This window comes from Ranitomeya variabilis, chromosome 5, assembly GCF_051348905.1.
Source record: "Ranitomeya variabilis isolate aRanVar5 chromosome 5, aRanVar5.hap1, whole genome shotgun sequence".
NCBI classification, from domain to species: Eukaryota; Metazoa; Chordata; class Amphibia; order Anura; family Dendrobatidae; genus Ranitomeya; species Ranitomeya variabilis.
In genome coordinates, this window is record NC_135236.1 from 81,067,198 (window position 1) to 81,091,467 (window position 24,270).

Consider the following 24,270-nt stretch of genomic DNA (forward strand, 5'->3'; position numbering starts at 1 on the left):
TCGTTTAGTGTAACGGTACCCTTACTCTCTATCCTCTCTTTTGACAACCTACAGACAATAGAGGGGACAAATAGATGAGAAAAAGACATTCTGAGACCACTAAGGATTTGTTTGTAGTCTGTAACCTGGGAACACCTAGTTCTGCGTTTGATCTGTATACACAAATAGGATTTTTTTCATCAAAACAAATAACTAAGTTAATTTATTTGATATTTTTATGATTTGAGCAATATTGCTCATATCCATTAATAAATTAAGAAAAGTGTTCTGTGATGTATATGGCTATGCACTTACACAAGGATTTGGTAGCATCACATACCATGCTATTATGTTTTTCACATTTCTCGAGTTCCTGGTCGGTGCTGGACTCACTGTGACATCTGTCATACCCTGGAAAGAGAGGAAAAAAGAAGGTAAGCAGTTCATTCTCACAATGCAGAGGTTCTGACTTCCACTTAGATGTAATTAGGCACTTATTAGTTCATTTTTTATTTACAGCAGGGGTGGTACAAGCTCTGGTGGTGCCCATGGTGGTGATTTTAGAATGCACCACACAGTGCTCCTCGATAGACATTAATGTAATTGGTCCAAGTTGCAGATATACTTTAGGACTTGCTCTTTTTTATCAACCATAAATTATGCCTCCCTATGTTGCTCTAGAGAGCTGCCATCTCCACCTACCGGTCACTACCCGTGATTGAAAGACTACCTGCAAAGTAGAAAGGCCTTATCTAGGCTTTAGTTTTTGTCTCGGAGGGTCAGATGGCTCTCTCTGTTGTTGCACCTCTCATAGCATACAGCCGCACATACACAGAAACTGCAGCGGCGGCCCCTCTGCTCTGTCTTCTATCACTATAATGTACAAATAAATCTAGTCTGGTAGGGATTATATTTGCTAAAATATTTTTTATGAAACCAAAAAATGAATTCTCGTCTTGAAATGAGGGAGTTGTATGAGGAAAGACATTGATGTCAAATTGGCATCAATATCCAACTGGTAAAGGTTTAACAACTGCGACCCTGACGATTGATAGACCTAAGTGCTTGTAAAGGACAAGGCAATGTAAATAGGTTATCCAAATTAAATTCAAAAATAATCCCACAGGCAATTAAGGGGGTTGTCTCAAGTTGGGGGATCTATGGGCTAGACGATAACATTATCATCGCTGGGGGTCCAACGTCTGGGACTTCCACCGATCCCGAGATCCGGCGTTTTGAAGATCCCTATGCGAATGGAGCAGAGGTCGATCATGTGCAGTCCTGCTTCTTTCGTTCTTAACGGGCATGCCGAAGAACAACTGAGTGCCGCGCTTGGCTATTACACATTTAAAATTAATGGAGTGGATGTGCACATGATCAATGGAGGTGTACATGGTCAACCACTGCTCCATTCGCATGGGGCTCTCACGACCCCTGGTTCACGGGATCGGTGATGACCACAGCAATCGGTAATTTATCACATGGATAGCTGATAACTTCCAAACTTGAGAAAACCCCTTAATTGTAGAAATTAGTAAACGAGACATTGCTCACCAAGTTGAAAACCCCCGTCGCTCTAGCTCATGCCACTCCAGTGCTGTCCATCTGAATCAGAAGTGATGACATTCTGTTCTTTGGTTATCTGACCCCTTAGGCTTGTAATTGGCTGCAGTAAAGACGGGACGTCATCGACTGTGCATCTAATAAAGTCCTGTTAGAGTCACCTTACCCCCGCAGTCCATGAAAGGCCTCAGCAGTCCGATAACAACATCACATCTGAGTTACTCGCATTGAACTCGCAAGTGTGACCCTGGCCTAATGGAGACACTGTGGGTGTTGTTTCGGACGGACTGCACTCATGGTCATTTTGTCAAACCTTACTGAAAATAGTTCCTAAAAATCAGTTCTCATTTTTGGATTTAGGAAGTTCTATGGTTTATGACACCACGTAGTCTGCAGCCAGAAAAGAAGCTTGTTATGGTAACAGTATGGAAACACTTGTGGGATACTTGCAATATCCTGTGTCAGAAGAAATATGCAGTATTTGCTGCACACAACCCTGCATGCTGACGTGATTCAATAGGGAAAAGATTGTTTTCATTGAATGGAATTGAGCGAGCCACCCTTGGGGGGGGATTGAGGGTGTTGCTCTTCCTGCCATTCACATTTTATGTCTGTTTTTCTCTTCTCCCCATCTGATATTATGTTGCCCGATAAGTGCTCTTCCCTTACTTTCAAGTATGTGTTCATATACTGTATATAAAACTAGTATTGACCAAATGGACCACCATCGGCCAATGTCGGATACAAAAAGGTTGCCCGTGTTGAATAAAAAAAAAAGAAGGATTATGAGGTTCTCGAACAAGATAAGGTATCTCGCTGCGGCTCACTCCCCAATCTGCACTTAGGACACATTTGATGAACCACGTGTACGTATGTATGGTAAACTCAGAGGGGATAGTGATGAAGAAGCAGATTGTTGGCAGCTATTGAATGGAAGGATCCTGGACGATGGGAAAAGATCCACATGGGCTTATAATCACCATGTTCTATCCTATTTCATGTATCAGTTTGGTATTGGAGAGACATTTTTCCTCCAAAAAAGTGTGGTGTAGGGTGAGCAACAGCGCGCTCATTGGGTTACTTAGAGACTTATGATGTGATATCCAAAGGGAAGGTTAAAACATCTGAACAGTGACAGGCGGGACATTGGATTTTGGTATCCACGTGACCCACCTGTTAAAGTTTTTAAGAAGATCTCCTAGGATTTTGTCAAAATTTGAAAATGTATCCTGCTCTGAATGTGCCATCCCCTTCTTTCCCCCATTATTCTTCTTGTCATATTTATGCAAAGGATGGTATGAGATAGCGCTCACTGAATGTATTGGGGAACACTCACTTGGCAGCTGGATTAAGGCACACAGGAATGATTTTCCACTTAAAACAGTCCATGCAGTTTATTTATACACAGCATAAACCACTGACCTCTGAGCTTAGACACCTCTTTTTCGAGCTCACCTATTCTGCTCTCAGCCGCTTGCCTCTGGAGTTCTCCTTGTCCCTTCCGAGTTCTCTCGCCACCACCACCCTCGGAATCAGTTGAGCTTGCATCCTCTGAACAGTTATCTGGTACCAAGGTCACCTCTTAAGCGGCTTCCACCACCTCTGTGCCTTTGGCCTCCTCTTGGGGTTCTATAGTAACAAATTTGACCCTCTCTTGAGGGCCTGCTATGTCACCTTTAGCTACCTCTCAATTCTCTGGAACTGCAGAGTATCCCACCTCAGCATCAGTTTCTCTGGAGCCTTCATCATATTCAGCCATCTCACCCTTTTCTGTCACCGCCACCCCTTTTGCCTTGGGACACTCCGCCTCCTTTTTGGACTCCACCCCTTTGGGCAAACATCCCCTGTTGGTTCACTGCCCCCCTTTTGGGACTCCACCCCTTTTTGGGGATCCCCCTCAGGCCTCAGTTTGCACAATCCGCTGATTTCTCTCTCGGCTTGCATTGGCCCTTTACGAGACTGCACGACCTGGTCTGGCAATGTCCTCTTGCAACACCCCACCAGCTCCTAATGGTGCTGCCACAGCTTCTGTTGCAGCCACTGGCGCTCCGCACCGCTGTGCAAGGCTCTGCACCTCTCTTCATGGCTCTATACAAGTCTGCATGGCGAGGCTCTGCACCGCTCTGCAGGGCTCTGCACAGCTCCACAAGGCTCTGCACCTCTCTGCATGGCTCTACACGGCTCTGCAAGCCTCCAATCTGCAGATTTCATGGACCCGCCAATCCACACCAATCACCTGCTGTAATCCTCCCAGGTACCTCCTGGACTGATGCCCGCATTCTCCACCAATTGTGAGATAGCACTCTCTGAATGTGTTGGGGAACACTTACTTGGCAATGGGATTAAGGCACACAGGAACGATATTTCACTTAAGACAGCCCATTCAGTTTATTTATACACAGCATAAACTGCCTAAAGTACAGTCCATTTCATTACATGAATGAAATATGTTATGAACACCAGTCTGTTCCAATACCAGATACACCGATCTGCCTTTCTTACAACCCTCTTGTCCAAGGTTACCTTCCAGGAGCTCCTGACTCCTTGTCAGTACTGACTTCCAGAGAAGCTGCCTTACTGGGATCACTGACCCATACTATGACTTGTTCAACAAGCTCCAACCTGTCAGTTCCAGAACCTCAGAAAGACGGTAGCTTCCCCAACTCAGATAGCCATCATGGACTCTGCAGGCACATGTCCTCCTCCATGTGCTTTCCAGGAAACCTGTCCTCTTCCAAGACCTTCCAACACAGAGACCATGTGACCAAACAACAGTCTCATTATATCCCATGAGACACACCCATTGATGGGACGTAGGTGGTTAGCTAGACCCACCCAGCTCTCCGGCTAACCTGCAAGCCCAGCCCTTTTAAACTAAACAAGGCTCATGGAACTACAGGTCCCAGAGAAACATTCCAGGCTTACAGCACAGAGGACCTCCACCTCTGCGACACATACCGGCCATTCACAATAACGACGGTCACTGTCTCACAGATGGGTAACGTTGTCTACATATAACCTTGTCTATACAGTGCCTACAATTAGTATTCAACCCCCTGCAGATTTAGTAGGTTTACACATTTGGAATTAACTTGGCATTGTGACATTTGGACTGTAGATCAGCCTGGAAGTGTGAAATGCACTGCAGCAAAAAAGAATGTTATTTCTTTGTTTATTTTTTTTTTTAAATTGTGAAAAGTATTTTCAGAGGGTCATTTATTATTCAACCCCTCAACCCACCAGAATTCTGTTTGGTTCCCCTAAAGTATTAAGAAGTAGTTCAGGCACAAAGAACAATGAGCTTCACATGTTTGGATTAATTATCTTTTTTTCCAGCCTTTTCTGACTATTTAAGACCCTCCCCAAACTTGTGAACAGCACTCATACATGGTCAACATGGGAAAGACAAAGGAGCATTCCAAGGCCATCAGAGACAAGATCGTGGAGGGTCACAAGGCTGGCAAGGGGTACAAAACCCTTTCCAAGGAGTTGGGCCTACCTGTCTCCACTGTTGGGAGCATCATCCGGAAGTGGAAGGCTTATGGAACTACTGTTAGCCTTCCACGGCCTGGACAGCCTTTGAAAGTTTCCTCCCGTGCCGAGGCCAGGCTTGTCCGAAGAGTCAAGGCTAACCCAAGGACAACAAGGAAGGAGCTCCGGGAAGATCTCATGGCAGTGGGGACATTGGTTTCAGTCAATACCATAAGTAACGTACTCCACCGCAATGGTCTCCGTTCCAGACGAGCCCGTAAGGTACCTTTACTTTCAAAGCGTCATGTCAAGGCTCGTCTACAGTTTGCTCATGATCACTTGGAGGACTCTGAGACTGACTGGTTCAAGGTTCTCTGGTCTGATGAGACCAAGATCGAGATCTTTGGTGCCAACCACACACGTGATGTTTGGAGACTGGATGGCACTGCACACGACCCCAAGAATACCATCCCTACAGTCAAGCATGGTGGTGGCAGCATCATGCTGTGGGGCTGTTTCTCAGCCAAGGGGCCTGGCCATCTGGTCCGCATCCATGGGAAGGTGGATAGCACGGCCTACCTGGAGATTTTGGCCAAGAACCTCCGCTCCTCCATCAAGGATCTTAAGATGGGTCGTCATTTCATCTTCCAACAAGACAACGACCCAAAGCACACAGCCAAGAAAACCAAGGCCTGGTTCAAGAGGCAAAAAATCAAGGTGATGCAGTGGCCAAGTCAGTCTCCTGACCTTAACCCAATTGAAAACTTGTGGAAGGAGCTCAAGATTAACCCCTTCATGACCTTGGGATTTTTCGTTTTTCCGTTTTCGTTTTTCACTCCCCTCCTTCCCAGAGCCATAACTTTTTTATTTTTCCGTCAATTTGGCCATGTGAGGGCTTATTTTTTGCGGGACGAGTTGTACTTTTGAACGACATCATTGGTTTTACCATGTCGTGTACTAGAAAACGGGAAAAAAATTCCAAGTGCGGTGAAATTGCAAAAAAAGTGCAATCCCACACTGGTTTTTTGCTTGGCTTTTTTGCTAGGTTCACTAAATGCCAAGACTGACCTGCCATTATGATTCTCCAGGTCAGTACGAGTTCATAGACACCTAACATGACTAGGTTATTTTTTACCTAAGTGGTGAAAAAAAATTCCAAAATTGGTAAAAAAAATAAAAAAAAAAAATTGCGCCATTTTCCGATACTCGTAGCGTCTCCATTTTTCATGATCTGGGGTCGGTTGAGGGCTTATTTTTTGCGTGCCGAGCTGGCGTTTTTAATGATACCATTTCGGTGCAGATACGTTCTTTTGATCGCCCGTTATTGCATTTTAATGCAATGTCGCGGCGACCAAAAAAACGTAATTCTGGCGTTTCGATTTTTTTTCTCGTTATGCCGTTTAGCGATCAGGTTAATGCTTTTTTTTTATTGATAGATCGGGCAATTCTGAACGTGGCGATACCAAATATGTGTAGGTTTTATTTTTTTTTTATTGATTTATTTTGATTGGGGCGAAAGGGGGTGATTTAAACTTTTATGTTTTATTTATTTTTTTCACATTTTTTTAACTTTTTTTTTTCACTTTTGCCATGCTTCAATAGCCTTCATGGGAGGCTAGAAGCTGGCACAACGCGATCGGCTCTGCTATGTAGCAGCGATCATAAGATCGCTGCTACACAGCAGAATTGCAGGTGTGCTGTGAGCGCCGACCACAGGGGGGCGCTCACAGCTGCCGAGGATCAGTAACCATAGAGGTCTCAAGGACCTTACCATTCAGAATCATCGCCGACCTCCGATCATGTGACGGGGGTTGGCGATGACGTCATATCCGGCCGCCCGGCCGGATGCGGTAGTTAAATGCCGCTGTCTGCGTTTGACAGCGGCATTTAACTAGTTAATAGGCGCGGGCAGATTGCGATTCTGCCCGCGCCTATTGCGGGCACATGTCAGCTGTTCAAAACAGCTGACATGTCCCGGCTTTGATGCGGGCTCACCGTGGAGCCCTGCATCAAAGCAGGGGAGCTGACCTCGGACGGTATAGTACATCTGAGGTCAGTAAGGGGTTAAAGTCCACATGAGACACCCAAAGAACCTAGATAACTTGGAGAAGATCTGCATGGAGGAGTGGGCCAAGATAACTCCAGAGACCTGTGCCGGCCTGATCAGGTCTTATAAAAGACGATTATTAGCTGTAATTGCAAACAAAGGTTATTCCACAAAATATTAAACCTAGGGGTTGAATAATAATTGACCCACACTTTTATGTTTAAAATTTATAAAAATTTAACTGAGCAACAAAACTTTTTGGTTTGTAAGATTTATGCATCTGTTAATAAATCCTGCTCTTGTTTGAAGTTTGAAGGCTCTAACTTATTTGCATCTTATTAAACCTGCTAAATCTGCAGGGGGTTGAATACTACTTGTAGGCACTGTATATTGAGGTGGAAATTCTTCCATGTCTGCTTTTGTTTATTTGTCAGTGTAATAAACTGCTTGGTTATGTGTATGATGTGTAATCCCATATGTATGGCCACCTTTAGTTCCCTGATACCAGAATATAGCTTCATCGAAGGGTTGATCCCCAAGTGGACACCCTAAATATTTTCCTCTGAATGGCTGGTATAACAAGTAAGTAGGTTCCCAGCCCCAGTGAGATTTGGTTTTCTTCAGAAATGACTAAACCACAAAATATTTTTTGCTTTGGTCAAATGAATAGTCTGTTCCACCATTGCCATGATCAGTAACATCATCGCCACCACTATGTTTAAAAATGGACTTTCCTATTGACCTCCTGACATTCATAATCTGCAACAGCCAAAAGTATGGACTCTTGATAGAAATGAATACCTGTCTATTTCTTTATAAAAACAGTATGGAGGGCTGTCAGACACAATGACGATGGAGTGCTAGTACATGGAAATGACTGGCACCGTTTAGAAAATAACAATTATGGAATGGAGTTTCAATACCAGTCACCAAGTGAGAACAGTAACAGAGAACTGGATTTTCTTCATTCTCCTACAGCATTTAACACTTTCATGTTCTAGCTTGGACAATACTTCCATGTTTATATGTCTTCCATGGTACATGGTCCTATTTTATTGTTTGTAGAGATCAGTGTCCATCACAGGTCGGCACAGCCCAGTGTGTTTTTCTATTTTTATCAGGAATTACAATGAAATTTGATAATTGTATGAACTCTAAATGCTAAGGAAATCAGAATCTCAGAAATCATAAAGTCATGTTATACCTAATATCTAACTTTCCACCAGATTGTAATGAATACAATAAATAATTTCAAGAACTGAAACTTCACATTGGGTTAATGATTCTTATGAAAATCCCACCTGGTGGTGTTGGAGTTCCTTGTTCTTCTGTGGTTTTTGGAGGCATGATGTGTGATGTTACTGGTATCTGTATTGCTGATGTGGTTAATGGGTTATAGTGGGTTGTTTCTCTGACCTTCTGATGAGTGTACACTGTTGTAGATGTTCCAATGTTCACACTCGGTGTTAGCAAAGGATCTGTGGTAGAGATTGGGGCTGATGATGGAGAAGATGTTTTAATAAGATCTAAGGAAATCAAGTTTTGATACCCCATATGCCATGTTTACCATTAACTTCCCAATAAAAAATGTCCACCAAATTAGTTTCCACAGGAAAAATATAAAAATAAAGTTCAATTGACGTCTAGAGATCTCCACTTATTGACAGGTGGGAGTGTTCTCATTTAACCATCCACAAAAATTCCATTGAAGAGATACAAGATGTCCCAGAGTCAAGGCTGGCAATTTTTTTCCATAATCCAAGGACGAAGCCCAGATCTTGGTGTCAGCAGTCATCTTAGGAAAGATAGTCCTCTAGGGACAAGGAGATAAACATCCAAGGTTCCCTCTAGCTAAGAAAAAGGATTGATGTCACCTGTTCAACTACACTTGAGTGAACCAAAAAAAGGTCTGTTGGCCATGACAATAAATAATGACTATGGCAGCAGATTGACAATTAGACAAATGAAAAATTGAGTTCTGTTTGTGTGAAAAATAGGCAGATTCTTACATGACTAAACTGCAATACCAGACACAGTCCATTGACAAGATTGGCACTGTTTCAGAGAAACGATCCCTTTACAGTATTTAATTCAAGGAGCAATGGTGCTGAATTTGTTCTAATGCCACATTTAACAGTATTTTATTACCGGATAATATGACTAGCAGTGGAGTATACCATTTTCTTTTCCATTTGACATGTAACCCCTTCTAGAAAGGCCAATAATTATTTTTTTTATTATTGACAATGTCATTATGTTATTAATGATAGCGGATAATGCACTACAAAAATCAGCATAGGTAGGTATGTTCAGTTAGATTAGAAATAAAAAGGGAAATTATATTCAGCGTCTCCCACTCACACACCACCTCCTCTCCTCGCCTCCTATCTGTCGGAGTCCCACAAGGTTCAGTCCTTGGGCCCCTGCTCTTCTCCATTTACACCTTTGGCCTGGGACAGCACATAGAATCTCATGGCTTTCAGTATCACCTCTATGCTGATGACACACAGATCTACATCTCTGGACCAGATATCACCTCCCTACTAACCAGAATCCCTCAATGTCTGTCCACTATTTCATCCTTCTTCTCCACTAGATTTCTGAAACATAACATGGACAAAACAGAATTCATCATCTTTCCCCCATCTCACGCGACCCCCCCAACGAACCTAATCATTACAGTAAATGGCTGCCTACTCTCCCCAGTCCCACAAGCTCGCTGCCTCGGGGTAATCCTTGACGCTGATCTCTCCTTCAAACCACATATCCAAACCCTTTCCACTTCCTGCCGACTTCAACTCAAAAATATTTCACGAATCCATTCATTCCTCAACCAAGAATCTGCAAAAACCCTAGTCCATGCCCCCATCATCTCTCGCCTTGACTACTGCAACCTCCTGCTTTGTGGCCTCCCCTCGAACACTCTTGCACCCCTCCAATCTATTCTAAACTCTGCTGCCCGACTAATCCACCTGTCCCCCCGCTATTTCCCAGCCTCTCCCCTCTGTCAATCCCTTCACTGGCTCCCCATTGCCCAGAGACTCCAGTACAAAACCCTAACCATGACGTACAAAGCCATCCACAGCCTGTCTCCTCCATACATCTGTGACCTCGTCTCCTGGTACCTACCTGCACGCAACCTCCGATCCTCACAAGATCTCCTTCTCTACTCCCCTCTTATCTCCTCTTCCCACAATCGTATACAAGATTTCTCTCGCGTATCACCCCTACTCTGGAACCCTCTACCACAACACATCAGACTCTTGCCTACCATCGAAATCTTCAAAAAGAACCTGAAGACCCACCTCTTCCGACAAGCCTACAACCTGCAGTAACCACCGATTAACCAAACCGCTGCATGACCAGCTCTACCCTCACCTACTGTATCCTCACCCATCCCTTGTAGATTGTGAGCCTTCGCGGGCAGGGTCCTCTCCTCCTGTACCAGTTATGACTTGTATTGTTTAAGATTATTGTACTTGTTTTTATTATGTATACAACTCCTCACATGTAAAGCGCCATGGAATAAATGGCGCTATAACAATAAATAATAATAATAATAATAATAATAATATGATTTTTTAATATTATAGGGGTATTCTGGGCTTTTGATATGGAGGACCTACCCTTATGATATGTGAACAGATCGCTGTGGTTCTGATACCCAACACTCGCACCATCCAGCTGTTTATAGCTCCGGTGATGGCCGGATGGAAACACTGAACTGCGAAGCTCCATTCAACATGTAATAGTCAGTCGCTGCTGAATAGAAGCTGTTCTGCAGTACACAGTAGTGTCTGCTGTATATTGAATGGAGCTGTGCACTGCAGCACTGCTCAATGTTAATAGCACCAATGGCGGCCAGATATAAACAGCTGAATGGTGCGAGTGCTGGGTCTCGGACCCCCACCGATCTGATAATATGTGATTTATCATAAAGGTAGGTATATCAAATTCCCATTTAAGTAAAATCCAAGAAATCCTAAACTCCTAAACTCATATGGTATTTGAAATCTCACCAACGAAATCTTCAAAATTCAAGGCAATGACGAACATCTCAAACTAAGTTGATGACTCTTTTGCAATACTCACCTGGTTGTGTTGTCGGAATTACTGTACGCACACCTCCCATGGTCCTATATGATGTCAGCAATGGACTAGTGGTGGTACTTGGGGCTGATGAAGACAATTTAAGAAATGTTTTTTAAGTACGTTTCTTAGCATGATCTTTTGTGGCACAATCCCACCATTGAGCACAATAAAGGAGTCTCAGCACTCGAATGCAAACTGCGGTCCATTGGTTCTCTTGGTTGGTGGGGGGCCTAGGTCATACATTGATGGACTATACTAAAGACAGAACATCAAGAGAAAATCCCACCTGGTGGTGTTGGAGTTCCTTGTTCTTCTGTGGTTTTTGGAGGCATGATGTGTGATGTTACTGGTATCTGTATTGCTGATGTGGTTAATGGGTTATGGTGGGTTGCTTCTCTGAAATTCTGATGAGTGTACACTGTTGTAGATGTTCCCATATTCACACTCGGTGTTAGCAAAGGATCTGTGGTAGAGATTGGGGCTGATGATGGAGAAGATGTTTTAATAAAATCTAAGGAAATCAAGTTTTGATACCCCATATGCCATGTTTACCATTAACTTCCCAATCTTCCCAATAAAAAATGTACACCAAATTAGTTTCCACAGGAAAAATATAAAAATAAAGTTCAATTGACGTCTAGAAATCTCCACTTATTGACAGGTGGGAGTGTTCTCATTTAACCATCCACAAAAATTCCATTGAAGAGATACAAGATGTCCCAGAGTCAAGGCTGGCAATTTTTTTTTCCATAATCCAAGGACGAAGCCCAGATCTTGGTGTCAGCAGTCATCTTAGGAAAGATAGTCCTCTAGGGGCAAGGAGATAAACATCCAAGGTTCCCTCTAGCTAAGAAAAAGGTTTGATGTCACCTGTTCAACTACACTTGAGTGAACCAAAAGAAGGTCTGTTGGCCATGACAATAAATAATGACTATGGCAGCAGATTGACAATTAGACAAATGAAAAATTGAGTTCTGTTTGTGTGAAAAACAGGCAGATTCTTACATGACTAAACTGCCATACCAGACACAGTCCATTGACAAGATTGGCACTGTTTCAGAGAAACGATCCCTTTACAGTATTTAATTCAAGGAGAAATGGTGCTGAATTTGTTCTAATGCCACATTTAACAGTATTTTATTACCGGATAATATGACTAGCAGTGGAGTATAGCATTTTCTTTTCCATTTGACATGTAACCCCTTCTAGAAAGGACAATAATTATTTTTATTATTATTGACAATGTCATTATGTTATTAATGATAGCTGATAATGCACTACAAAAATCAGCATAGGTTGGTATGTTCAGTTAGATTAGAAATAAAAAGGGAAATTATATGATTTTTTAATATTATAGGGGTATTCTGGGCTTTTGATATGGAGGACCTACCCTTATGATATGTGAACAGATCGCTGTGGTTCTGATACCCAACACTCACACCATCCAGCTGTTTATAGCCCCGGTGATGGCCGGATGGAAACACTGAACTGCGAAGCTCCATTCAACATGTAATAGTCAGTCGCTGCTGAATAGAAGCTGTTCTGCAGTACACAGTAGTATCTGCTGCATATTGATTGGAGCCGTGCACTGCAGCACTGCTCAATGTTTATATCTGGCAGCCATTGGAGCTATTAACAGCTGAATGGTGCGAGTGCTGGGTCTCGGACCTCCACCGATTTGATGATTTGTGATTTATCATAAAGGTAGGTATATCAAATTCCCATTTAAGTAAAATCCAAGAAATAATTCCAATTTAAGTAAAATCCAAGAAATTCTAAACTCCTAAACTCATATGGTATTTGGAATCTCACCAACGAAATCTTCAAAATTCAAGGTAATGACGAACATCTCAAACTAAGTTGATGACTCTTTTGCAATACTCACCTGGTTCTGTTGTCGGAATTACTGTGCGCACGCCTCCCGTGGTCCTATATGATGTCAGCAATGGACTAGTGGTGGTACTTGGGACTGATGAAGACAATTTAAGAAATGTTTTTTAAGTACGTTTCTTAGCATAGCCAATAATGCATGATCTTTTGTGGCACAATCCCACCATGGAGCACAATAAAGGAGTCTCAGCACTCGAACGCACACTGCGGCCCATTGATTCTCTTGATTTGTGGGGGGCCTGGGTCATACATTGATGGACTATACTAAAGACAGAACATCAAGAGAAAATCCCTGAATCCCAGTAAATACCTTTAATGTAAACAGTTTTCTTACCTGCGCATACTCCATTCAGTTTCACTAGAGTAACACAGTTAATTTGTTGTGAGCAAATATCTTTGCAGTGGCAGGCTTGTGAATGACAAGAGGCTCGAGCAGGACAATCGGAGTCATTCCTGCATTTATCTGCCAGAAACAATTACATTAAAATTAATTTTGGACAGACTCAGAGTTAATCTGTCTCACCTGACACGTTCCCTTTAAAGGGATTTTCCAAATACCCAATGCTAAGCTTTGTGCACATTTAGAGCCGCCATTCCTCTAGGTTCCTCGTCTGCAACAATAAGAGTTTCCTAAACTGGGCATGGCTGACAGACATTCATACACGTGGCCCCATAATGATTCCCATGGCGTGCTCCCAAGAGACTGAGCATTCATCACCGGTGAATGCTAATGATTGTTTCATTCAATTAGAGATGCAATAAATTATCTAATAATGTAAAGGGGGCACAGAGCCCAACTAAAATAAGCAGAAACAGATATCCGTGTTTTTTAACAAAGTTTTAAAAACTTGTGAAAAATTAAATTAGAAAACCCAAAAATGGGGGGTATTGAAAACATGTAGTCCAAAGAATGAAAGGTTTATTGTTCCACTAAACCAAGGTTTTTCGTGTTGGGCATCGTCATATTTAGACAAAATTGAGAGGCTATTCAATTTTGGTTAAAAGACCTGCCGTATACTAAGCAGCTCAAATGGCTCAACTGACAACAGTCTCCTCCACCGCCAATGTGCCCAGATGGGTAAATTCAGAATCTCCATTTTCTGCTACAGGGCTTTTGTGGTCAGCAAACCCAATATATCCTAACATGGCAAGGGTAGCCCCATATACCCACCACACGCTGTCTTTAAGGAAAAAACTGAGGTTCCATTTTCAATTACGATCGCATCCCTCCCCACTATTATCTCTACTTTACAAATCCTATGTTTTGCTCCTGGCCTAGAAGTCAATTCTTTCAAGTTGTGGTTATCTAAAAAGATTACTGTCTTGAAACATCTCTGATCACCAGCTAATACTGTTATGACTAGGCCAGAGTTCATTCAAAAATACAACCCACCCTTGACAGAATTGATGCACATCAACCAAGTTTTACATTTCACCCCCAAAAACTCGGGTGACTTGAATACACCTATCTTTACAACTTTCAAACTAAAATGCCTTTATAACTCTTTTGCATGTGGGACTACCTCACTACTTTACGCTATATTTAACGCTCCATCTAAGAACAAGAAAATGGAATACATGACTCAATGGGAAGAAGAGCTGGGTTTTGTATTACCTAGTGTCCCCATCAAACTCCATAAGATATACCCTAATACTTCAGACAGATGCTTTAGGGGATGTAATATTAGAAATGAGCGAGTATTTCAATAGTCGGTTCAGCTTGCGATCGCCGAATTTTCAAAATTAGCAGATTTAATCTCCGAATATAGCCGAACATACACAGCACAAAAGCCAGTGTTTGAAATGCTGTGTGACAGTGAGGGAAACACTGGTGTAGCACTCCTGATCGGCGGTGAAATCATCCCCGCCAGTCAGAGAGCCACAGTTCCCACGCTGTCAGAAGACAGCGTGAGTGCTCAGCTGGGATCAGAGGTATGAAGTTTACCTCCGGTCACTGGTGTCAGCAGATGAGACTACTGCTCCCATCAGCTGACACCTGCTGCCGCTAATAGCAGTGAGAGCAGGAGCAACTGATGGGAGTATTCATCAGCCGCTCCTGAACTGTAAATAAATAATTTAAAAATAAAACCCTGCTTGGGTTCCCCTGTATTTTTGATAACCAGCCAGGAAAAAATCATAGCTGGGGGCTGCAACCCTCAGCTGTCAGCTTCAGCAAGGATGATTGTCAAGAATATAGGGGTCCCCAAGCCATATTTTTAAATTATTTAAGTGAATAATTAAAAAAACGACATGAGGTGGCCCCCATTTTTGACATCTACCCTTGCTAAAGCTCACAGCTGGAGGCTTGTATTCTCAGGCTGGTAAGGGGCCATGGATATTGCCCCCCCAGCCTAAAAATAGCAGCTCGCAGCCGCCCCATTGTTTTCATACAATGTGACTATGGGGTTAGTAATGGGGGCGTCTTATTGACGCCTCTCCATTACTAACCTTGGGGCTTGATGTCATCTGACAATACAAAGGTGACATCAACCCCCCCCCCAATTATCACCCCACTTGCCACAGCTAAAGGGCAATGGGAAAAGCGAGGCTAAGTGCCAGAATTGGCTCATCTTAGAGATGCGCCTTTTATGGGGCGGCTGAGAGCTGATGCTTTTAGCCTGGCGGGGACAGTATCCATGGCCCCTTCCTAGGCTATTAATATCAGTCCACAGCTGTCTTCATAGCCTTTGCTGGTTATTAATTATAGGGGGACCCTACGTCATTTTTCTTAGAGTCCCCCATTTTAATAGCCAGTAAAGGCTAAGTATACAGCTGTGAGCTGATATTAATAGCCTGGGAAGCTCCATGAGTATTAACTCCTTCCCAGGCTATAAACATTGGCCCCCAGCCATCGGCTTTCCTTCTGCTAGTTACGAAAATTACGCAGGAGCCCACAACATTTTTTTTCTGAAAAATAGTCTTTTAACAATTAAATACATGTACAGTAAGCTGCACACACACGGTACTAATTGTATTTGTCACTGGCATCTATATATCTATTCTATATGTATTTACTGTATGTAATCCATCTCTTCTATGCTGTCGGCTACTGCAGTGATTTTACACTACGCGGCAGTTGAATTGCCGGCTTTTCTTCTATCTATGTAATATATATACATATATATATATATACTGTATATATATGTATGTGTTTGTCACTGAGATATATATATATATATATATATATATATATATATATATATATATATATATATATATAAATATATATACTCAAAAAAAGGAAAAGCAGCACAAAATAATTGAAAAAAAGTGAACTTTAATGCCTGAACGGCGTGGCAACGTTTCGGATGTGTTATCCTTTGTCAAGCCTTTTTCAATTATTTTGTGCTGCTTTTCCTTTTTTTGAGTTTATTACTTTTTGACCATTGGATTGCTGGTCGGAAGAGCTCTGCATGCCTTGTAAGGTAGTAATTTGATGCTGTTCCAATTTTTATATATATATATATATATATATATATATATATATATATATGTGTGTGTGTGTGTGTGTGTGTATCCTACGTGTATATATCTATTCTATCTATTGTATTCTAACCTGTCACGCTGTGATTTTACTGAACGCGGCACATGAATTGCCGGCTTTTATTCTATCTTTTGCCGAATTATACTGACTTTTTTAAGAAAAATGCTAGTGTTACCAATCACGAATCCGAATGTACCATATTTGAGCCGAATTTAAGTTTGGCGATCGTTTTCCATACATATTCTCTCATCTCTATGTAATATACCAGGCGATATAGAGCATATTTGGTGGTCCTGTCCACATGTGAAAACTTTCTGGCAAAAAATCATTACCTTAATTACGGTAATAATATATAAAATAAATCATTGCAACTTGACTTTGCAATCTTACTCTTGGGGAATAATCTGAAGGGTACTAATAATTAAACAAATAGGCTAATTAATTTTATAATTGTGGCCTCAGAGATACATACCATTTCTAAGTGGAAGACTTCAAAACTATCCTAGCCTGAGATTATATATAGAAAACACATTAATGTTGTATGAACTCATAGAAGATCCAGGAACCGATAGATCTGAACAATTCTTCAGCATATGGGCCCCTTGGATGGACCGCCAGTGTAACCCCTCAATCCGTGTGGCATTAAATATCTCACCTTGAGTTAACTGGAGATTCCAATATACAGTAGAATCACTAGATGTTTGTATGGACTATCTCTTGTGTTAAATGCAACGATCTGTCCCCTTCCCCCTTCTTCCCCGTGTACCTCACCCCTTACCCCCTATTTATTTCTGTACTCTACAACCTTTTAAACTGTTTAAATGAAAGATTAATAAAAATCATTTAAATTAAAAGACCCGCTGTTAGTGTTGGTCTGTAGTGATGAGCGAGTATACTCGTTGCTCGGGTTTTCCTGAGCACGCTCAGGTGGTCACCGAGTATTTGTAAGTGCTCGGAGAATTAATTTTTGTTGACACAGCTGCATGATTTACAGCTGATAGACAGCTTGAATACATGTGGGGATTCCCTAGCAACCAGGCAACCCCCACATGTACTCAAGCTGGCTAGCAGCCGTAAATCATGCAGCTGTGTCAACAAAAACTTAATCTCCGAGCAGTCATAAATACTCGGAGACCACCCGAGCTTGCTCAGGAAAACCCGAGCAACAGTACACTCGCTCGTGACTAGTGGCCCGTTCTTGGACCATGATTATTGGACCTGTGAAGCCAGCCTAAATATTAGTATAACATGATGGCAGGATTCTTACCTGTACATGCATAGAGCCCTTTGTCATTTAACCTGGCAAATAATTCATCTTCACGACAGGCACATGGGGAAATATTTCCGTTCTTGTCACAGAACCCTGGAGGGTGAACATATGGTTCAGTGAGAGTATAAAAACAGGTTATAGGATTATCGACATTGAAAAACGGGGGAGCCCGCATTGGTGGACATTGTACTACTATATGGACTGTTTTGGGGGGGTTTTGATGCAGGAGAAAAGGCTGTTTTCTGCGTGTACTGCTACCAGAAAGCGAGGATCCCTACAAGCGGTGCTCCTATTCAAAGAACTTTGTTCTTCATCTGTATCTCCTGATGGACTATATAATGTCATTTAATAGGAAGTGGAAACCTCATTATAAAACCAACCAAGAAGTGGTGAAAAGTTAGATAAAAGTTTCTAAATATGCACCAAAAGTATAATCTAGTTTGACCTACGTACTGGTTTATTTGGCTCATTTAACCCCTTTTGACCTTAATGACCAAGCAAAATTTTACAATTCTGACCAGTGTCTCTTTATGTGGTAATAACTCTGGAACACTTCAACGGATCCCACTGATTCTGAGACTTTTTTCATGACAAATTGTTCTTCACAATAGTGGAAACATTTCTTCGATATGACTTGCGTTTATTTGTGAAAAAAATGGAAATTTGGCAAACCTTTAGAAAATTTAGCAATTTTCAATTTTTTTATTTTTATGTCTTTAACCCCTTAACCCCCGGAGCTTTTTTCGGTTTTGAGTTTTCGTTTTTAATTTTTCGCTCCCCTTCTTCCCGGAGCCATAACTTTTTTTATTTTTCTGGAAATATGGCCATGTGAGGGCTTGTTTTTTGCAGGACGAGTTGTACTTTTGAACTACACCATTGGTTTTACCATGTACTAGAAAATGGGAAAAAAAATCCAAGTGTGATGAAATTGCAAAAAAGTGCAATCCCACACTTGTTTTTTGTTTGGCTTCTTTACCAGGTTCACAAAATGCTAAAACTGACCTGCCATTATGATTCTCCAGGTCATTATGAGTTCATAAACACCAAACATGTCTAGGTTATTTTTTTATAGGTTTATTTTTAAGTGGTGAAAAAAAATTCCAAACTTTGTAAAAAAAAAAAAAAAAAAAATTGCGCCATTTTCCGTGATCTCGGGTTGGGTGAGGGCTTATTTTTTGAGTGCTGAGCTGACATTTTTAATGATGCCATTTTGGTGCAGATACGATTTTTTGATCGCCCGTTAGTGCATTTTAATTTAATGTCACGGTGACCAAAAATACTTAATTTTTGTGTTTTGACTTTTCTTCTCGCTGTGCCATTTAGCGATCAGATTAATCCTTTTTTTATTGATATATAAGGCGATTCTGAACTCAGTGATACCAAATATGTGTATGTTTGATTTAATTTTTATTGTTTTATTTTGAATGGGGCGAAAGGGGGTGATTTGAACTTTTATATTTGTTTTTTATAGTTTTAAAAACTTTTTTTTTTTTTTTTTACTTTTGGCATGCTTCAATAATCTCCATAGGAGACTAGAAGCTGCCATAGCCTGATCTGCTCTGCTACATGGAGGCGATGTTCAGATCGCCTCTATATAGCAGATTTACTGACTTACTACCACGACCACTGGGTGGCGCTCACAGCAAACCGGCACTGACAACCATAGAGGTCTCCAGGAGACCTCAGGTTGTCATGCCAACACAACGGTGACCCGCGATCACGTGATGGGGGTCACCGGTGTGCGTATTTCCGGGCCGATGTCCGGAAGAACGATTTAAATGCCGCTGTCAGAGATCGACAGCGGCATTTAACTGGTTAATAGCCGTGGGTGGATCGCGATTCCACCCGCGGCTATTGCAAGCACATGTCAGCTGTTCAAAACAGCTGACTTGTCCCCAGAAAGATGTGGGCTCACCGCCAGAGCCCACATCAAAGGGAGGGAGACCCACATTGGCGTAAATGTATGCCCCATGTCGGTAAGTGGTTAAATCAGAGAGTTATGTCATACAAAATAGTTAATATATAACATTTTCCACATGTCTACTTTACATCAGCACCCAACATCTGCAAGGAGTTTGTATTTTCTCCCCGTGTTTGTGCGAGTTTCCTCCAGGTTCTCTGGTTTCCTCCCACATTCCAAAGACATATTGATAGGAAATTTAGATTGTTAGCCCCATCGGGGACAGTGATGATAATGTGTGCAAACTGTAAAGCACTGCGGAATACGTTGGCGCTATATAAATAAAAGATTATTATTAGTAGTAGTAGTACCCTCAAGGAGATGAAAACCACATTCCAGAAGTGTGTTAACTCTTCAGTTGCTTCACAATAACTGAAGTAATGTGGAAGGAAAAAATTAACATTTAATTTTTTTTCATAATACATTTTTTTTAGACCCAAACTTTTTTATTTTCACAAGGGTAACCGGAGAAAATAGACCCCAAAAATTTGTTGTGCAATTTATCCTGAGTACAGTGTTGCCCCATTTGTGGGGGAAAGCTACTGTTTGGGCGCATGGCAAGACTCGGAAGAGAAGGAGCGCCATTTGGCATTTTGAATGTAAAATTCGCCATATCACTTTTGGAAAGCCTGTGATGTACCTAAACAGTGGAAACCCCCAACAAGTGACACCATTTTGGAATCCGCATCCCTCAATGATTTATCCAAGGATATAATGAGGATTTTAAACCCACAGGCACAACAAAGAATTTGATAACATAAGGTTGTCATATTGAATATGTCATCATTAAAGGGCCACTGTCACCCCCTCCGGCCGTTATAAACTAAAAGAGCCAACTTGTGCAGCAGTAATGCTGCAGTCTAACAAGGTGGCTCTTTTAGTTTTTGATTAAGTTATTACCTCAATAAAGCGTTTTAAAAATTGGCCACACATACCAGATATTGTACCAGGAGGCGGTCCGAATCGTCCTCTATCAAACTTCCAACTGCCGTCACTCTTCTCTTCAGGGCCGATGGTACCCGCCCCCTCAGCGCTGTTACTTCTTAAATCCGGCGCCTGCGCTGTCCGTGCCTGCCTGGGGCAGGCGCAAATAATGCCAGAAGGCGGGGGAGCAGGGGGAGCGTCCGAGATGGGGGAGCGCCTGAACAGCGCAGTGCGCATGCCCAGGAATGCCAGCCCCGCACTGTGTTATTCATTATGCACAGTGCGGGGCTGGGGTTCCTGGGCATGCGCACTGCGCTTGTCAGACGCTCCCCCGGTCCCCCGCCTTCCAGCATTGCCGGAATATACCTGTTTAATTGCCGACGTTTTGAACAGCCACAAAGAACAACGCTGGAAGGCGGGGGACCGGGGGAGCGTCTGACAAGCGCAGTGCGCATGCCCAGGAACCCCAGCCCCGCACTGTGCATAATGAATAACACAGTGCGGGGCGGGGATTCAGGAACAGGGTGGGCGCACTGCGCGCATAGGCGCAGTCAGGCACCCGGCATCTGAGATGTGACTGACAATGAACACTGCGCAGGCCCCAGGCAGGCACGGACAGCGCAGGCGCCGGATTTAAGAAGCAACAACGCTGAGGGGGCGGGTACCATCGGCCCTGAAGAGAAGAGTGACGGCAGTTGGAAGATTGATAGAGGACGATGCGGACCGCCTCCTGGTACAATATCTGGTATGTGTGGCCAATTTTTAAAATGCTTTATTGAGGTAATAACTTAATCAAAAACTAAAAGAGCCACCTTGTTAGACTGCAGCATTACTGCTGCACAAGGTGGCTCTTTTAGTTTATAACGGCCGGAGGGGGTGACAGTGGCCCTTTAATGTTCAGTGCAAGTGTTCGTTACTCTAATTTGCATCGGGTGCTCGGGTATGCACCGAATATCACAGGTGCTCGAGTGACATGCTCGAGTCCCCGCCCCACATGTTTTGCGGCTGTTAGACCGCAATAATCTGTGCATACCAGAGCACCCAATGCAAACTCGAGTAGAGAGCACTTGCGCTCAACACTAGCCATCATATCGTCATCTTTTTTTTTTACTTGTGAAAGCCCCCCAATTCTAACTACAACACTAAAACAACCATAACTTTGCCATAATCCTAACCCCAACCCTAACACATCCTTAACCCTAACTCCAACTGCAATGAATGGAAAACATAAAAAAAATGTATTTCATAATTTTTATCTAACTAAGAGGGTGACAAATGGGGATTTGATTTACATTTTTTTTCTTTTGATCACTGTAAGAGGGTCTATCACAGTGATCAAAAGGAACCAATAGGATAAAATCCCTTTGGCTGCCGAGTACTGGCCGGCAAATTTCGGTGGGCGCACTGCGTATGTGCCCGCCATTTATTTTCCAGGAAAATGGGCCGGGGTACGGATCAGAAGGGCCCGGGGATGGTGGAGGTATCAAAGGGTTTCAGCGGGCTTCACTTTTCTCTCCTTTGACATGTATATCATGTCAGAAGAGAGACAAATTATTTTAACAGTGGGCAGCGGAAAATCCGGCCCTGATCATGTTCTCCAGGGTCTCAGCTACCTCAAGCAGCTGAAACCTCAGAGATTTTCCGACTCTGGGGGGGCGCTACAGCCTTTTTTCCAATCACCATTTTAAAACGGCAACAAGGACATAAGGCCACTTAGCGGCCACCATTTTAATGCGTATCGGCGGTCATTAAAGGATTAAGACTCTCTCCTCTAAACCCCCTCCATACGGAATAGATACTGTAGCTGTCAGCTGAACCAACAGCTCTCTTGTGTTTACACGGTTATTTTATTTTAATAAATATTCAATAAAGGTTATATTTTATTATATCTAAAAGTACCGAGGTTGTTACAGTGATTACTTAATCAACAGCTCTCTCTCCTGAGTCTTCCATATTCAGGAATGGTCTACTTTACGAAGCGCTCTTATGTTCTTTATGAGATAGCTGCTGACAAAAATCTATGGCAGAGAGTTATTGCTGGGCAAACAAAAGGATCAGAAGCCCAAATTCGGACATGCCCCAACATCATCTGTCGGTGGAGAGTTGGGAGGCCTCCATACATAGTCCTGCTCATCATTATTGGCTCCCATGAAGTTTAAGTACATAATGTGGAATATCTGCTGAAAAAAATTAATCAAGTGAAACAGCTTTTTTGTATAGAGCACTCATGTTAAATACAAAATAGAAAATGATTAACAATATAATTTAAAAATAGAAAAACCTGAAGCTTGCTGTGACACTGGTATTGGCATCTTTACATTAAATTAGTATGGAAACACATTTTGACTTGCCTGTGGTAAATCACAAAAGAGCATCACCCGTGATTAATTGTCGGTGCCCATGTTACATGAATTAGCCAATGAATGATGACTTCAGTGTTTTAAAAAGCCACATGGTAGGCCCTGTTCCTTTATTACAATGGTGAAGACAAAGGAGCTGACTGATGTCATCAGACTACTAATATTGGCAAACACAAGACTTCCAAAGGGTATAAAGCCATCTCCCAATACATTGGTATCTCAGTTTCAACAGTGCACAATGTTATTAAGAAGTTTTCCAAGCATGGAACCGTCATGAATCTCCCTGGACATGAGGGAAAGAGGAAAATTGACAAAAGATATCTTCAAAGGTTGGTTCGAATGGTGGAAAAAACACCACATCAAATATCCAAAGACCTGAAGGCCGACCTGGAACAGTCTGGGGTCATGGTTTCAACAAGTACCATATGCCACACACTAAACCAAGCATAGCTTTATGGACAAAGTCCAAGGAAGAAACCATTACTGAAGAAAGAACATAAAAAGGAACGACTGATCTTTGCCAAAGAGTGCCTTGACAAACCACAATCCTTCTGGGAAAATGTTGTGTGGACAGATGAAACAAAAATAGAGCTTTTTGTCAATGCAAAGCAACAATTTGTTTACAGACAATGCAATGAAGCTTATAAGGAAAAGAACATCGTACCAACAGTTAAGCATGGTGGAGGATCCATAATGCTGTGGCGTTGCTTTGCTGTGTCTGATAATGGAGGCCTTGACCGTATCACAGGAATCATGAAATCAAAGAACTATCCAGAGATTTTAGAGCAAAATGTGCTACCCAGCGTAAGAAAACTTGGTTTGAGTCAAAGATCATGGGTACTCCAGCAAGACAATGACTCAAAGTGCATTTCCATTTATTTCTGAAGATATTGTACAGTCTATGAAAAAAATAAAGGGATGCCAATAATAGTGAGTAGCACTGTACAGTGAACTGTTGGAAATACTAGTCTAATGTCTTTGGTGGGCCTTAAAATTTATGTTATATAGATAAGATTAGTAAATGTGACCCATCTTTTTCATCTTCGAGTGCATTTTTGTCAATATTTCTAGAGATTAATAAGAAACTAAGGACCTATATTAATAATTTGTCTAGCAAAGCAGAGCTCCAGGGTTGCAGAGGTAGCAGTCGCGCGCAACCCTGGTGACTTTTGTGGTGGGCCAAAAAACATCTCTATGACATAAAGCATTATCAGTATTATGCATGGTAGG

At 42.2% G+C, this 24,270-nt stretch overlaps 1 protein-coding gene across 1 annotated transcript in view; it reads right to left on the reverse strand.

The window, feature by feature from the left end:
* The window catches only part of LOC143774880 (adhesion G protein-coupled receptor E3-like), a 138,870-nt gene that overhangs the window by 68,906 nt on the left and 45,694 nt on the right, over positions 1-24,270 (reverse strand). Inside the window, exons 4-8 of the mRNA XM_077262659.1 lie at positions 17,794-17,889; positions 13,377-13,505; positions 11,153-11,236; positions 8,362-8,556; positions 320-390 (exon numbers count right to left, since the gene is read on the reverse strand). Of these exons, the coding sequence (XP_077118774.1) occupies positions 320-390; positions 8,362-8,556; positions 11,153-11,236; positions 13,377-13,505; positions 17,794-17,889 (575 nt within the window). The remainder of the gene's footprint in view (positions 1-319; positions 391-8,361; positions 8,557-11,152; positions 11,237-13,376; positions 13,506-17,793; positions 17,890-24,270) is intronic.